Source organism: Rhinoraja longicauda, chromosome 17, assembly GCF_053455715.1.
Source record: "Rhinoraja longicauda isolate Sanriku21f chromosome 17, sRhiLon1.1, whole genome shotgun sequence".
In the NCBI taxonomy this organism is placed as follows: domain Eukaryota; kingdom Metazoa; phylum Chordata; class Chondrichthyes; order Rajiformes; family Arhynchobatidae; genus Rhinoraja; species Rhinoraja longicauda.
The window spans coordinates 15,309,709-15,325,470 of NC_135969.1; the positions used below are offsets into that span (position 1 = coordinate 15,309,709).

A 15,762-nucleotide genomic window follows, 5' to 3' on the forward strand; every position below is an offset into this window, starting at 1 on the left:
GAGGGAGTGAGCTGAGGTGCACAAACCTCGGCTGCTACCTTAAGGAGTCTTCCGAAAACAAACTTGCTGATTTTCCTGCCTCGTTGAAGATCAGCAAGTTAATTTTCACTGCCTGGGATTTTTATTGATTGTTGTAACTGCTGGGGGAACCTTGCATTTCAGCTCGTGTGTGTGGTTGCAGAGGCTGGAGGTTACCCTCTGAGCCAGCAGCTGAAGGATGTAAAGTCTTAGCTGCAGGTTGACGGATGAAGTAAACATCCGCCCGCGGCTATTTCCTCTCTGATACAGCTCCAGGACATTTCCTACAGCTTTAAAAATAAAGCACAGGATCTCTTGAAATTATCACATACACCAGACCATAGCAGTGCCCTGCTGCAGTGCGGGTGTGTGTCTGTGCACTCTGTAAGACATTCTCCAGTCTTACTGAAGTTCAGCAAGTTCATTTTCACTTTCTGTGTGCACTGACAAGGGGTTTACAAATGTAGATCTGCAGTGTAGAATGTCAGAGAACCATTGGTAACACTTTATTCAGTTCCTCCGGGTCAGAGTTTTATTCAATTCTCCAACGAATCTGTAAGAAGAAAATTAAATTGCCTTGATTCTTGCAAGGAGTGTTTGCGAATCAATAATCCATCTCCCCAGGCTCTCCTTAGTTTTATGTCCATTGACTATAAAATAAATAAAAATCAGAACAACTTATCGCCAATCTTACATGATCACATTTTCATGTTCAAAGAGACTTTCAAAGGGAGTTACAACCAACTGCAATCTTCAGGTGAAGAAGGGTCTCGGCCCGAAACGTCACCCATTCCTTCTCTCCTGAGATGCTGCCTGACCCGCTGAGTTACTCCAGCATTTTGTGTCTACCTTTAAGAATCGGTTTAATTTGACTAAGGGTGGTGTGGGTCTCTGATGGCGCTGACTGCCTTTTCGAGGTGGGGAGGTCAGTACCTGTGATGGACCAGGCAGTGTCCACCACGTTTTGTAATCTCCTCCTTTGACAAGGTTCCACATAGGAGATTAGTGGGCAAAATTAGAGCACATGGTATTGGAGGTAGGGTACTGACATGGATAGAAAATTGGTTGACAGACAGAAAGCAAAGAGTGGGGATAAATGGGTCCCTTTCAGAATGGCAGGCAGTAACTAGTGGGGTACCGCAAGGCTCGGTGCTGGGACCGCAGCTATTTACAATATACATTAATGACTTGGATGAAGGGATTAAAAGTACCATTAGCAAATTTGCAGATGATACAAAGCTGGGTGGTAGTGTGAACTGTGAGGAAGATGCTATGAGGTTGCAGGGTGACTTGGACAGGTTGTGTGAGTGAGCGGATGCATGGCAGATGCAGTTTAATGTGGATAAGTGTGAGGTTATCCACTGTGGTGGTAAGAATAGGAAGGCAGAGTATTATCTGAATGGTGTCAAGTTAGGAACAGGGGACGTACAACGAGATCTGGGTGTCCTTGAAAGGAAGCATGCAGGTACAGCAGGCAGTGAAGAAAGCCAATGGAATGTTGGCCTTCATAACAAGAGGAGTTGAGTATAGGAGCAAAGAGGTCCTTCTGCAGTTGTACAGGGCCCTAGTGAACCGCACCTGGAGTACTATGTGCAGTTTTGGTCTCCAAATTTGAGGAAGGATATTCTTGCTATGGAGGGCGTGCAGCGTAGGTTTACTAGGTTAATTCCCAGAATGGCGGGACTGTCGTATGTTGAAAGACTGGAGCGCCTAGGCTTGTATCCACTGGAATTTAGAAGGATGAGAGGAGATCTTATCGAAACGTATAAGATTATTAAGGAGTTGGACACGTTAGAGGCAGGAAACATGTTCCCAATGTTGGCGGAGTCCAGAACAAAGGGCCACAGTTTAAGAATAAGGGGTAGGCCATTTAGAACTGAGATGAGGAAAAACTTTTTCAGTCAGAGAGTTGTGAATCTGTGGAATTCTCTGCCTCAGAAGGCAGTGGAGGCCAATTCTCTGAATGCATTCAAGAGAGAGCTAGATAGAGCTCTTAAGGATAGCGGAGTCAGGGGGTATGGGGAGAAGGCAGGAACGGGGTACTGATTGAGAATGATCAGCCATGATCACATTGAATGGCGGTGCTGGCTCGAAGGGCCGAATGGCCTCCTCCTGCACCTATTGTCTATTGTCTATTGTTCCTGGCTGTTCCAGTTGCCGAAAACGGGCCGTGATGCAAGCAGCCGAATGCTCTCTCCCGTACACCTGTAGAAGTGCAAGAGTGCATCCAAGGTGGTGGATGAAATTGATAGCCAGAAAATAGAGTTGTGTAGTGGAGTTGAACAATCAATGGCTTTGTTCTTCATGTTTCCTACCTCCACAGTGAACATTTGCATGAAGCAACCTACATCACTCCCCAGACCCTTGTACTATTTAAGTGAAGGAACTGTCAATTCATTATGATTGGAGTTAGAATTCTTTGCGTTTTGTGAGGTGACACGGTGGCGCAGCGGTAGAGTTGCTGCCTTGCAACACCAGTGACCCGGGTTCGATCCTGACCATGGGTGCTGCCTGTACTGAGCTTGCACCTTCTCCCTGTCACCGTGTGGGTTTTCTCATGGTGCTCCGGTCTCCTCACGCATTCCAAAGACATGCAGGTTTGTACGTGAATTGGTGAGACCACACCTGGAGTATTGCGTACAGTTTTGGTCTCCTAATCTGAGGAAAGACATTCTTGCCATAGAGGGAGTACAGAGAAGGTTCACCAGATTGATTCCTGGGATGGCAGGACTTTCATATGAAGAAAGACTGGATAGACTCGGCTTGTACTCGCTGGAATTTAGAAGATTGAGGGGGGATCTTATAGAAACTTACAAAATTCTTAAGGGGTTGGACAGGCTAGATGCAGGAAGATTGTTCCTGATGTTGGGGAAGTCCAGAACAAGGGGTCACAGTTCAAGGATATGGGGGAAGTCTTTTAGGACCGAGATGAGAACGTTTTTTTTCACACAGAGTGTGGTGAATCTGTGGAATTCTCTGCCACAGAAGGTAGTTGAGGCTAGTTCATTGGCTATATTTAAGAGGGAGTTAGATGTGGCCTTTGTGGCTAAAGGGATCAGGGGGTATGGAGAGAAGGCAGGTACAGGATGCTGAGTTGGATGATCAGCCATGATCATATTGAATGGCGGTGCAGGCTCGAAGGGCCGAATGGCCTACTCCTGCACCTATTTTCTATGTTTCTATGAAACTACCAAAAATCTCAAATTTGGGGCAGTGATACAGCTGGTAGAGCTTCTGCCTCACAGCGCCAGAGATCCGTTTCGACCGAGGGGCGTGCTTCCATGCTGCCTCTTTTAATCATTCAGGTTTAGTGCCCAGAGGGTTAAAGTATCAAGGTTTATCTTATACCATATAAGGGAGTGCAAAAGTGAGATAATGTAGAACTAGTGTGAATGGGTAGTTAGTTGATTGTCAGCATGGACTCGATGGGCCGAAGGGCCCATTTCTATGCTGTATCTCTAAACAAAGTCCCGAAACTAAACTAAAACTAACCATTAATAATTGTTACTTTTGCTTCAGAATCTCAGAAATTGTGGCAACGTTCCGTGAAAAGGCGATTGAGGAACATGTGAAGCTCCTAACGCTTGAGATCATCTGCAGTGCTGAAAACGACGAAGAGGTTGACAATCCCCTTGTTTGCTACTGGATCCGGTGAACCTGTGGCAGAATGAGACCACTTCACCCATTCCCCCATTCACACAACCTCCTCCCGTCCTCCCAAGTCACCACTAATCCAACTGCCGTCGTGACATTAACCGCCTCAAATTCTCCACTCCCCTGACTAACTCTAACGTCTCCCCTCCTGAACGTGCAGCCCTCCACTTACTCCGCAACAACCTGGACTTAATCATCAAACCCGCTGACAAGGGAGGTGCTGTGGTAGTTTGGCGTGCTGACCTCTGGACCATGACCCCACCGACAAACACCAGACCTTTATCATCAGCACCATCACGGACCTCACCATTTCCGGCAATCTACCCTCCAATGCCTCCAAACTTATAATTCCCCAGCCCCGCACGGCCCGATTCTACCTCCTACCCAAAATCCATAAACAGAACTGTCCCGGCAGACCCATTGTCTCTGCCTGCTCATGTCCCATCGAACTTATCTCTACCTACTTCGTCTCCATCCTATCCCCCCTGGTTAAATCCCTCCCCACCTACGTCCAAGACACCTCACACGCTCTCCATCTCCTCGATAACTTCCGGTTCCCAGGCCCCCACTCCCTCATCTTTACCATGGATGTCCAGTCACTCTACACTTCCATCCCCCACAAGGATGGTCTCGAAGCCCTCCGTTTCTTCCTCGACCGTAGAACCAGCCAATCCCCATCTACCAACACTCTCCTCTGCCTAGCAGAGCTGGTTCTTACCCTCAACAACTTCTCCTTTAACTCCTCCCACTTTCTCCAAACCAGAGGCGTAGCTATGGGCACTCGCATGGGCCCTATCTACGCCTGCCTCTTTGTCGGGTACGTCGAACAATCCCTGTTCTGGGCGTACACCGGCCCCATCCCCGAACTCTACCTCCACTACATCGACAACTGCATTGGTGCTACCTCTTGCACCCATGCAGAACTCACTGACTTCATACACTTCACTTCCAATTTCCATCCTGCCCTTAAATATACCTAGACTATCTCCGGCATCTCCCTCCCGTTTCTGGACCTCACCATCTCCATCACAGGAGACAGACTAGTGACGGACATTTACTATAAACCCACTGACTCGCACAGCTATCTGGACTACACTTCTTCCCACCCGGTCCCCTGCAAAATGTCTATCCCCTACTCCCAATTCCTCCGTCTATGCCGCATCTGCGCCCGGGATGAGGTGTTTCACACTAGGGCGTCAGAGATGTCCTCATTCTTCAGGAAACAGGGCTTCCCCTCTTCCATTATAGATGAGGCTCTCACTAGGGTCTCTTCTACATCCCGCAGCTCCGCTCTTGCTCCCCCTCCCCCCACTCGCAACAAGGACAGAATCCCCCTCGTTCTCACCTTCCACCCCACCAGCCAGCGGATCCAACAAATCATCCGCCAACATTTCCGTCACCTACAACGGGACCCCACCACTGGCCATATCTTCCCATCCCCTCCCCTCTCTGCGTTCCGCAGAGACCGTTCCCTCCGTAACTCCCTGGTCCACTCGTCCCTTCCTACCCAAACCACCCCATCTCCGGGCACTTTCCCCTGCAACCGCACGAGATGCAACACCTGTCTCTTTACCTCCCCCCTCAACTCCATCCAAGGACCCAAACAGTCTTTCCAGGTGAGACAAAGGTTCACCTGCACCTCCTCCAACCTCATCTATTGCATCCGCTGCTCTAGATGTCAACTTATTTACATCGGCGAAACTAAGCGCAGGCTCGGCGATCGCTTCGCTCAACAACTGCGCTCGGTCCGCATTGACTGATCTCCCGGTGGCCGAGCACTTCAACTCCCCCTCCCATTCCCAGTCTGACCTTTCTGTCATGGGCCTCTTCCAGTGCCATAGTGAGGCCCACCGGAAATTGGAGGAACAGCACCTCATATTTCGCCTGGGCAGCTTGCAGCCCAGTGGTATGAACATCGACTTCTCCAACTTTAGATAGCTCCTCTGTCCCTCTCTTCCCCTCCTCCTTCCCAGATCTCCCTCTATCTTCCTGTCTCCACCTATATCCTTCCTTTGTCCCGCCCCCCTGACATCAGTCTGAAGAAGGGTCTCGACCCGAAACGTCACGCATTCCTTCTCTCCTGAGATGCTGCCTGACCTACTGAGTTACTATCCAATTTACTCTTAAATAATAAAATCGAGCCTGCCTCCACCACTTCCACCGGAAGCCCATTCCATACAGCCACCACCCTCTGAGTAAAGAAGTTACCCCTCATGTTACCCCTAAACTTTTGTCCCTCAATTCTGAAGTTATGTCCCCTTGTTGGAATCTTCCCCACTCTCAAAGGGAAAAGCCTACCCACGTCAACTCTGTCCGTCCCTCTTAAAATGTTTAAAACCTCTATCAAGTCCCCCCTCAACCTTCTACGCTCCAAAGAATAAACCTGTTCAACCTCTCTCTGTAGCTTAAGTGCTGAAACCCAGGCAACATTCTAGTAAATCTCCTCTGACCCTCTCCATTTTGTCGACATCCTTCCTATAATTTGGCGACCAGAACTGCACACCATACTCCAGATTCGGCCTCACCAATGCCCTGTACAATTTTAACATTACATCCCAACTTCTATATTCGATGCTCTGATTTATAAAGGCAAGCATACCAAACGCCTTCTTCACCACTCTATCCACATGAGATTCCACCTTCAGGGAACAATGCAGTTATTCCCAGATCCCTCTGTTCCACTGCATTCCTCAATTCCCTACCATTTACCCTGTACGTCCTATTTTGGTTTGTCCTACCAAAATGCAGCACCTCACACTTATCAGCATTAAACTCCATCTGCCATCTTTCAGCCCACCCTTCCAAAAGGCCCAAATCTCTCTGTAGACTTTGAAACTCTACTTCATTATTAACTACACCACCTATCTTAGTATCATCTGCAAATTTACTAATCCAATTTGCCACACCACTGACCGCAACGACCAGCGATCCCCATTCTACACACTAGGGGCAATGTACAATTCATATCTTTATTGAAACCAATTAACCTACAAATTTGCATGTCTTTGGATTGTGGAAACCGGAGCGCCTGGAGAAAACCCACAGACAGCACCCATAGTCAAGATCAAAGCCGGGACTCTGGCGCTGTGAGGCAGCAGCTCCACTACTGCTCCAGGAGAAAGGATAAGTGACGTCTCGGGTCAGCATCCTGCTCTGTCCTTTTCTCCAGAGATGCTGCCTGACCGCAGAGTTGCTCCAATACTATGTGTCTATCCAGTTCTTATATTCTTTTCCTTTTTGAAGGCAAGTATCCGATTCACTTTACCCTCTTAAAAAAGACTCGATTTTTAAGAAATCCAACTATGACTCACAAAGCACATCTTTTTTCTAATGCAATGAAGCTCTCTGGCTAATGGTTTAAGTCTTTACTTTTATCTGCAAACATCTTGCAAAGATAATTGCAACATGACACTGAAGTGCAGATAGTGGACAGAGATTCTGTCTTTCACACTTGTGGCAACCTGCTTTTAAATTAACCCCGATCAAGTTATCTTGGGCTGCATTATCCTTTCATCTCGAGGTCTGCGTCTGAGTCTAACCCAGACTGAGGATAAATATTTCTTCCACGTCTGTCATTCTTGTCGTGTTGAAGATCTTTTGTGGTATGAATGAGACAAGCTGCAAATCAGTACTGCACCATGAATTAATCTATTTCACAATGCTTTCCCCAAGCTCAATAATAATTGGCCTAAGTTGTCATTCTCACTTTCATAAATCTGCCCCCCCCCCCCCCCAATAGCCCTTGTGTAAACATCACATTTTGACATTGATATACTTGAAAGATACAGTGTGGAAACAGGTTCATCGGCCCACCGAGTCTACGACAGTCATTGATCACCTGTTCACACTAGTTTAACTTTATTCCACTTTCGTATCCACTCCCTACACACTAGGGCCAATTAGCCTACAAACCCGCACCTCTTTGGGAGGTTGGGGGTTAACCGGAGCGCCCGGAGGAAACCCAAGCGTTCACAGGGAGAACGTGCAAACTCCACACAGGCATCACCTGAGGTCAGGATCGAACCATTGGCGCTGTGAGGCAGCAGTTCCAACAGCTGTGCCACCACATTGTCGGAACATAAAGACCCCCACTCCGTCAGAATGTCAAGGATAGATTTCACCGAGAATTTGCTACACTTAAGAATACTTCACACTTGATGTCGGGACAGGACATGCAACATATTCAGCGCAGGCACTTAGTGAACACAAATCTCATTGTAAAAGTAAAGACTTTGAATGCAAATGCACTGGCTGAAAATGCACTGAGGAAGCGCTGCTGTGAGCCAAGTTCTATCCTGACTTCTGGTGCTGACTGTATGGAGTTTGCATGTTCTTCCCGTGCCTGCATGAGTTCCTATAGATGCAGCCGTTTACTCCACCAGATACAAAAATATGCTGGACGGTGGACTAATTGTCCACTGTAAACCACTCCTAGTGCGGTTGGGTGGTGGTATAATTGCGGTGGGGTTATGGGCCTCCTTCCATATCATAAGGAAACAGAAGCGAGTTGGGAGAGAAACCTTTAGGCTACATTTTACTCAGCAAGTACTAATCACACACTTCATCTTGGCAGATAGATAAAATGTAATCACGAAAATGTCAATATCTGAAAATGCTAGCAAAACAACAAAAAAAAGCAATCACGTACATTCCTGTCAGATTTGGAGCTTCAGACTGTCAGGAGAGAGGGCTTTCTTCACTTATCTGATGGACTTTAAATAGAAATAAATAGACCCTTTGAAAGTATAGGCTTAATGTGAAGTATGACAACGAAAATATTTAATTGAATATGAAGAATGTAATGAAAATCGTTAAAGCTCTTTATGTTCGTTAATATTAGTAAATAATTAGTCAATTATAATCTTTATGTGTAGGAAAGAACTGCAGATGCTGGTTTAAGTCGAAGGTAGACACAAAATGCTGGAGTAACTCAGCGGGACAGGCAGCATCTCTGGAGAGAAGGAATGGGTGACGTTTCGGGTCGAGACCCTTCTTCAGAGATAATCTTTATGGCCTAAATTTCATAATTATTTCAGGATGATTTAAATCATGATTTTTTTTCTATTTTCTCCTCGTCTACTGCAATCTTGTCCTGGATTTAGATTTTTTTTTTAAGATTTAGATTTAGAGATACAGCGCAGAAACAGGCCCTTCGGCCCACCAAGTCCGCGCCGCCCAGCAATCCCCGCACATTAACACTATCCTACACACACTAGGGACAATCTTTTTTACATTTACCCAGTTAATTAACCTACATACCTGTACGTCTTTGGAATGTGGGAGGAAACCGAAGATCTCGGAGAAAACCCACGCCGGCCACGGGGAGAACGTACAAACTCCGTACAGACGGCGCCCGTAGTCAGGATCGAACCTGAGTCTCAGGCGCTGCATTCGCTGTAAGGCAGCAACTCTACCACTGCGCCACCGTGCCGCCCTATCTGCCTGTTAGCTCTTGTTAATGGCCTCTACATGGTCCTGTACTACTTGGGTGAAGAGAGTGAGTGTAGATATTCGTGAAGGAGCCAATGTTTTTCACCACGTTTGTAGCCATCTCTGACAATTATAGTCCTGATCAATAATGTGAACACACTCTGCAGCCACTATGTCACTAATCCCGACCTATCCTTTTCATTTTTGGTCGCCTTGCACTGTAAGTACGTCCATCACCTTTACTGAGTGAGAAGTACATTTGATAAGCACTATGCAATATTGGATATATCCGTGAAGTTGTAGACTTTAGATTTTGAATGAAATTTGTAATACCTTATTTACTTCAAGCTCCTCCTATTCACGTATAAAGCCCTAAATGGACATTCCCCCCCCCCCCCCACATCAAAAATCTTCTAACCCCCCTCTCTAACTCCAGGTCCCTCAGGTCGGCCGACTTGGGGCTACTCACTATCCCGCGGTCTAGGCTTAAGCTCAGGGGTGACCGCGCTTTTGCGGTTGCAGCTCCTAGACTGTGGAACAGCATCCCTCTCCCCATCAGAACTGCCCCCTCCATCGACTCCTTTAAGTCCAGGCTCAAAACCTATTTCTACTCCCTAGCGTTTGAGGCTCATTGAGGAGGCGCTGTGAACTGTTTGCGTGCTACTGTATGTTTCATTTTTTTCCTTAGTACCTAATCAGATGTACAGCACTTTGGTCAACGTGGGTTGTTTTTAAATGTGCTATACAAATAAAATGGACTTGACTTGACTTGACTATATTGTGCACCTTATTTAATCCAACCCTGCTCAATTAGCAAGGTGCCCAAAGTAGTGACTAACATAATTTCACTAGCAAGCCTCAAAGTACTGGAAGATTTCAGCAGGTCAGGCATCATCTCTGGAGAACATGGATATGGATATTCAGTCCAAAGCCTGAAACATCGCCTATCTATGTTCTCCAGAGATGCTGGCTGAACCACTAAGTTACTCCAACACTTTGTGTCTTTTTCTGTAAACGAGAACTGTAGTTCCTGCTGTCTACATAATTCCACGGGCATTGATAAAACTATTAGCTGGTTTGTAGCCTTTTTGAAACTCCCATCCTCACATACTTTTTTATCTAGAAAGCCCTCCATTTAATGACTCCTGCACCAACTAGAATTGTTAGTGTCTTAATTGATAACAGCAATCTCCACACAGCTTTAACTTAAAACCTATACTTTAAATAATTGTCAACGAGGCTGTGGGAACCTACAGCTAATTGAAATAGTTGTGTTTCGTAATGTTGTAATTGTTTACAAAATGGAAAAACAATTCTGATTGAGATTGACTGTGGCTCTGCTTTGAATCAAATTGGAAATCTCGCTTGGAGGAGATGCACCATAAAATAGTAATGAAGATAAATATCTACAGAAAGGATTATAAATTGTCATTCTTTATCTCTGCTGGAACATAAAACCCAAATAAACAAGCTTCTGTCAAATAAAATCTTAAAATAATTCTTCATGTTTATTTTAAGACAATGTATAAAATATAAAAATGTATGAACACAAACTAAATAGTTTTATACATTTTGGCTTATATCAAAGAGATATAAAAAATGGGATTAATGTATGCCTCATATTGCAAGCATCAGCTTCAATGTCCATTTTGTTTATTCTATACATAACTAATTGTGTCCTTGCAAATAATTGGCTTCCGACTTCTGCTTTTCATCAAAGCAATGAATTTATCAAAGTCTGTTGATGCTTCATGTGTCTGGGGTATGCTAGAGTGAGAACGGTGGAGATAAGAGAGCTTTGGCATATAATTAGCCAAATTTGTTGGACAAGAGAGTCTCTTTGATTGCATGTGCGCATGGCTGTTGTCTCTGCTGCTTTGGTGCTTTGGATCCGTGCTCTTTGACCTATCAGACCTGGAGATGTTGGCCAGTTTGCGCCTGACATTTCCCGAGATGTTGAGGATGAACTCGTGAGGCTTCCCAAGCCATCTGCTGGAGTGATCCTTGCCCCTTGGTTCCATCATCTCGTCCACCTCTTCCGGTAGATCCATCCAGTTTTCCACCAGATCGGCAAAGCAATTGTCTCCCAGTACCAGGGGCTGCCTGTTCCTGCTCTGGGAGAGCAAGTTCACTGTCCAGTCATTGGGATCCCCATAGTCAAATATCTTCCAAGAGGACTGTTCTGAATAAACATCGGAGGTAGACTTGGGTCTTATTTTTTTGTTTGGCCCAAGGCCAATCTTGTTTCTCAAAATCCCAACAGGGGGAAGTCTGTTTTCTCTCAGGCAAGGTGAGCTTCCAACGCGTGCAGCCTTCGTCAGTGTAGGCCCAGAGGCCTCCGAATAGCCCGAGTCAAACTCCAAGCTCCTGTCACTGGAGTTTGATGCAAATACTGAGGGGCTCCCTTCCTCCTCGCTCCTGGGAGATGCCAGGCAGCAGGCAGAGTCGTACGTGTCCGACTCTGAGATATCGGACGTGAAGCTGTGCGTGGTCCTCCCCTTGGGAGGGGGCAGGGGTCTCCGTCCCTCCTCTTCCCTCAGGCTCAGGCTGCTGATGTTGTGGATCTGCTTCAGGTCCTGCAGAGCGTGCATCATGCACTGCATCTGATCCCGAAGGCATGCTCCCGCCTCCTTCATGTTTATCTGTGCAAGGAGAGAGAACACAAGGAACTGCTTATTCAAGTCCTCATTATCAGCGGGAAAAAGTCATTAATTTGTCAGGATCTGGGTTTATAGCCTATACCCAATCACACGGCCTGTCCTGACCTCGAGCGCTGCCTGTATGGCGTTTGCACGTTCACCCTACAACCCCTGGGGTTTTCTCCGGGTGCTCCGGTTTCCTCCCGCACTCCAAATACGTGCAGGTTTGTAGGTTAATTGGCTTCTGTAAATTGTCTCTACAGTACAGGATAGAACTAATGTATGGGTGTTTAATCTGTGAGAGGACCAGAATTAGGTCATTCGGCCCATCAAGTCTACTCCGCCATTCAATCACGGCTGATCTAACTTTCCCTCTCAACCCCATTCTCCTGCCTTCTCCCCATACCCCTCCCGACACCCGTACTAATTAAGAATCTATCAATCTCTGCCTTAAAAATATCCATTAACTTGGCCTCCACGGTTTTCTGTGGCAATGAATTCCACAGATTCACCGCTCTCTGACTAAAGAAATTCCTCTTCATCTTTCTAAAGGTACATCCTTTTATTCTTAGGCTATGGCCTCTGGTCCTAGACTCTCCCATTAATGGAAACATCCTCTCCACATCCACTCAATCCAGGCCTTTCACTATTCGGTAAGTTTAAATGAGGTCCCCCCCTCGTCCTTCTAAACTCTAGCAAATGCAGGCACAGTGCCATGAAACGCTCATCATTATGTTAACTCAATAATTTCTGGGATCATTCTTATAAACCTCCTCTGGACTCACTCCAGCGCTAACTGACACATCCTTCCTCAGATATGGGGTCCAAAACTGCTCACTATACTCCAAATGCGGTCTGACCAGCACCTTATAAAGACTCAGCATTTACATCCTTGTTTCCGATTGTTGGTCGGTGTAACGCGGTGGGCCGAAGAGTCTTTTTCCAAGTTGTACCTCTGAACAAAACCTGGTTCAATCACGACTTAGTATGGATTTCACACGTTCTCCCAATGACCGCATGGGTTCCCTCTGGGTGCTCCAGTTCCAATGGTTCGAATAGTACTTTATTGTCACATGTACTCAGGTTCATACCAAAGAAAACCTATCAGTATTCTCCAGAGATGCTTCTTCATGAGCCAAATAGTGAGATATTGGACTCGAGACAGAATGACCTACCATGCCCAAATTTTGGTAACCTTTGACCATGTACACCAAGGTGTGTTGCGTGCACCTTTGCTCACAGACCAGAATAACCCTATTAATCCACCAACACCCACAAATATTCAAGTGCCAATGTCAAGATGACATTTTGTCCTCCAGTTGCTCAATAGCTGTTGTGTGTATCCTACTGTGTGCAATGGATTATCTCCGATTACAATGCACATCTCTGCTGAAATTGTAAACGTGCGTTTCAATAAGAATTTCTTTTAATCGTTTCCCATGAAGTTCAATTTGTCACAATAGATGTTTTGGCACTTGAGAATGATTTGATAGATTTACGGAGTTATATAACAGGGAAACAGGCACAACTTGTCCACGCTGACCAAGATGCTCATATACACTAACTCCACCCACATAAGCCAGGTGACTCTCTGCATGCTGTTCCCAGAAGTGGATCTGCAATCATTCGTTGCAATCACTCTACTCCTTTAAACCTTTACTCCAACAGCAGTATTTCTTACTCTATTCCCTTTATCATGCATGTGTACACTGTGCACGACACGCTTGTAATAATCCCGTAGTCTTTCCGCTGATCTGATAGCACGCAACAAAAAAAGCTTTTCACTGTACCTCAGTAGACGCGACGGCAATCTAAACTAAACCGAACCATTTGCCTGCATTTGGCCCATGTTCCTCCAAGCTTTTTCGATCCATGTACCTGTCCAAATGCTTTGTTTTAAATGTAGTGGCCTTCACCACTACCTCTGGCAGCTCGTTCTATATACCCACTACCGCCTCACCTCTGCGAATAATTTGCCCCGTCAAATCCCCTTTCAATCTTTCCCCTCGAACCTTAAACCTATGTTCTCTAGGGTTAGACTCCACTACCCCAGGAAAAAGACCATCTACCCTCTCTGTACCACTCATAATTTTATAACGTCACCCCTCAGCTTCATACACTCCAGGGAAAACAGCCCCAGTCTATCTTAAGAAGGGTCTCGACCAGAAACGTCGCCTGCCCATGTCCTCCAGAGACGCTGCCTGGCCTGCTGAGTTACTCCAGCACTTTGTGTCCCTTCCAGCCTATCTAATCTCTCCTTATAACTCCAGTCCCGGTACCATTATTGTTATTTTTTCTCTGCAGCCTCTCTGACTTAATCACATCCTTCCTATAGTGAGGCCACCAGAACTGCACACAATACTCCAACTGTTGCCCAACCAATTTTGTTTTTGCACACAGAACAATGACCATTGTGAGGCGAGATTGTAGAAGCTTGCACTGTTCAGCAATGCATCTGGAATTTGTACTGAGAAACATTTTTAGGGGGTTGCTTTTCTTTCTTCAAACCATCACTGCTGTGGAGGCGATGCCTTTGTGGGTGATAGATGTGACTAACATGCTCCCTCTAGCGTCTCTGTGGCTAACTACAGCGTGAGCTGTCGCGAATGGGTCCCAAATCCATCTGTGTCGACTTTAATTACGCCAGCATACGAATTGGCAATGAAGATGTCCAGACTGTCAAACCCCACACTCCTTCCACGGGACCAGCTCAAACCCGTCTCCCACCTCCCAAACCAATATCCCAAGTTGGAGAAAGGAATATGCAGATAAATCAAAACAAAAATTCATCCACCAAATTAAATGTAAAGAGATACAAGGAAAGGACATTGTAATGCTAGGATAGATGCTGGGGCTCCTTCTCCCAACATTTCTGCCTCTCACATTTAAATAGAGGAGTTGATTAAAAAAATGGTAAGTCTTGGGAGAGAGAGAGAAAAAAATGTTTTTCTCCACTGGTTCTGTAACTGGTTCTGAAGCCCTCGCTCGCTGCTTCTGGTGGTTTCAGGGATGAGTAAGCGGTGGAGCAGTGAAACATTCCAGCTTGTGTAGCGTGGAGACTGCGGGCAGGTAGGGACATGCAAACGGCGGCGAACACCTGGACACTCACCTTGCCTGTTTCACAAAAGGAAGCCTCTGCCATTCTTCCCTCAATCTCGCTTTTCACAATTCGCATTCAAGCTACTGATGTGAAGCGAATCATTCCCCCCCCTACCCTTCTCTGAACAAGAAAACAGCAGCTGTTGGGGTTTAGCCCAGCTGATTCTCCCCCTATTGCCCCATTTCCCGCCAAGCCTCGCCCTCTGTCCTCACTTCTCACACTAACTCATCACCCCGGAACATCCAAATGACTCAAGATTCAATTAACAGCCCAAGTCAGGATGCCCCGACTGGAAAATTCCCAAAGCCAAACCACAACCTGAAACCATAACAAATCTGGAAGAGCTGCAGTCCTTAGCCTGATGCTGCATGCATTTAGTACAGTGAAGGCAATTCAAATTTGTTGAGTGCATTTTTTGTTCAAATAATTACAAGTCTAACCCCGTGCTGTGTGTCTGAACCCCAACTCCAGATAACACCCGACAAAACATCCCACCCCCAATGAAGGGGGCATTCAGATAATTGCAGTTAACACGAATTCGTCGGAAGAAATCTCATATTTCTGAACTCACCATTTCTTTCCGAAGATGGCAAATGAAATCATCGAGTTTAATGTCCTGCATTCCCGTACCGTCTCCCTCCTGGAAATCTCAGTCCTACATTTGGGATTTGAAACTGGCTTCACTCTTTTTTTTTTCCTTGTTCCCTCTCTCTCAATATTTTTTGTTTTAAAATTCAGACAATCTCACTTAAAACCTCTGTGCACAAAGATATACACATACCCCTTCGTCGGACCCGCCCCCGTCACCCCACCTTGCTTTGAAAACAGCCATTCAGTGCACAAGTCCGTCCTCCAGAGGGAGAACCGGGCCAATTCCCTGCCCCTGTAACATTATCCACGGAATACATTAGAGACTTACAA

General features: G+C 46.1%; 2 protein-coding genes across 2 annotated transcripts in view; one reads left to right on the forward strand and one right to left on the reverse strand.

Moving 5' to 3' along the window:
* The window catches only part of LOC144601779 (ubiquitin-like modifier-activating enzyme 1), a 234,740-nt gene extending 225,074 nt beyond the window's left edge, over positions 1–9,666 (forward strand). The window contains exon 25 of the mRNA XM_078414193.1: positions 3,538–9,666. Within this exon, the coding sequence (XP_078270319.1) occupies positions 3,538–3,673 (136 nt within the window). The 3' untranslated portion in view covers positions 3,674–9,666. The remainder of the gene's footprint in view (positions 1–3,537) is intronic.
* A 989-nt stretch (positions 9,667–10,655) lies between these two features.
* On the reverse strand, positions 10,656–15,559 carry inka1a (inka box actin regulator 1a). The gene is made up of 2 exons (XM_078413830.1): positions 15,413–15,559; positions 10,656–11,744 (listed from the first exon to the last, which is right to left on the reverse strand). Exons 1-2 carry the CDS (start codon positions 15,461–15,463, stop codon positions 10,761–10,763), a joined length of 1,035 nt encoding a protein of 344 aa, XP_078269956.1. The 5' UTR covers positions 15,464–15,559; the 3' UTR covers positions 10,656–10,760.
* Between the last annotated feature and the right edge of the window lie 203 nt (positions 15,560–15,762).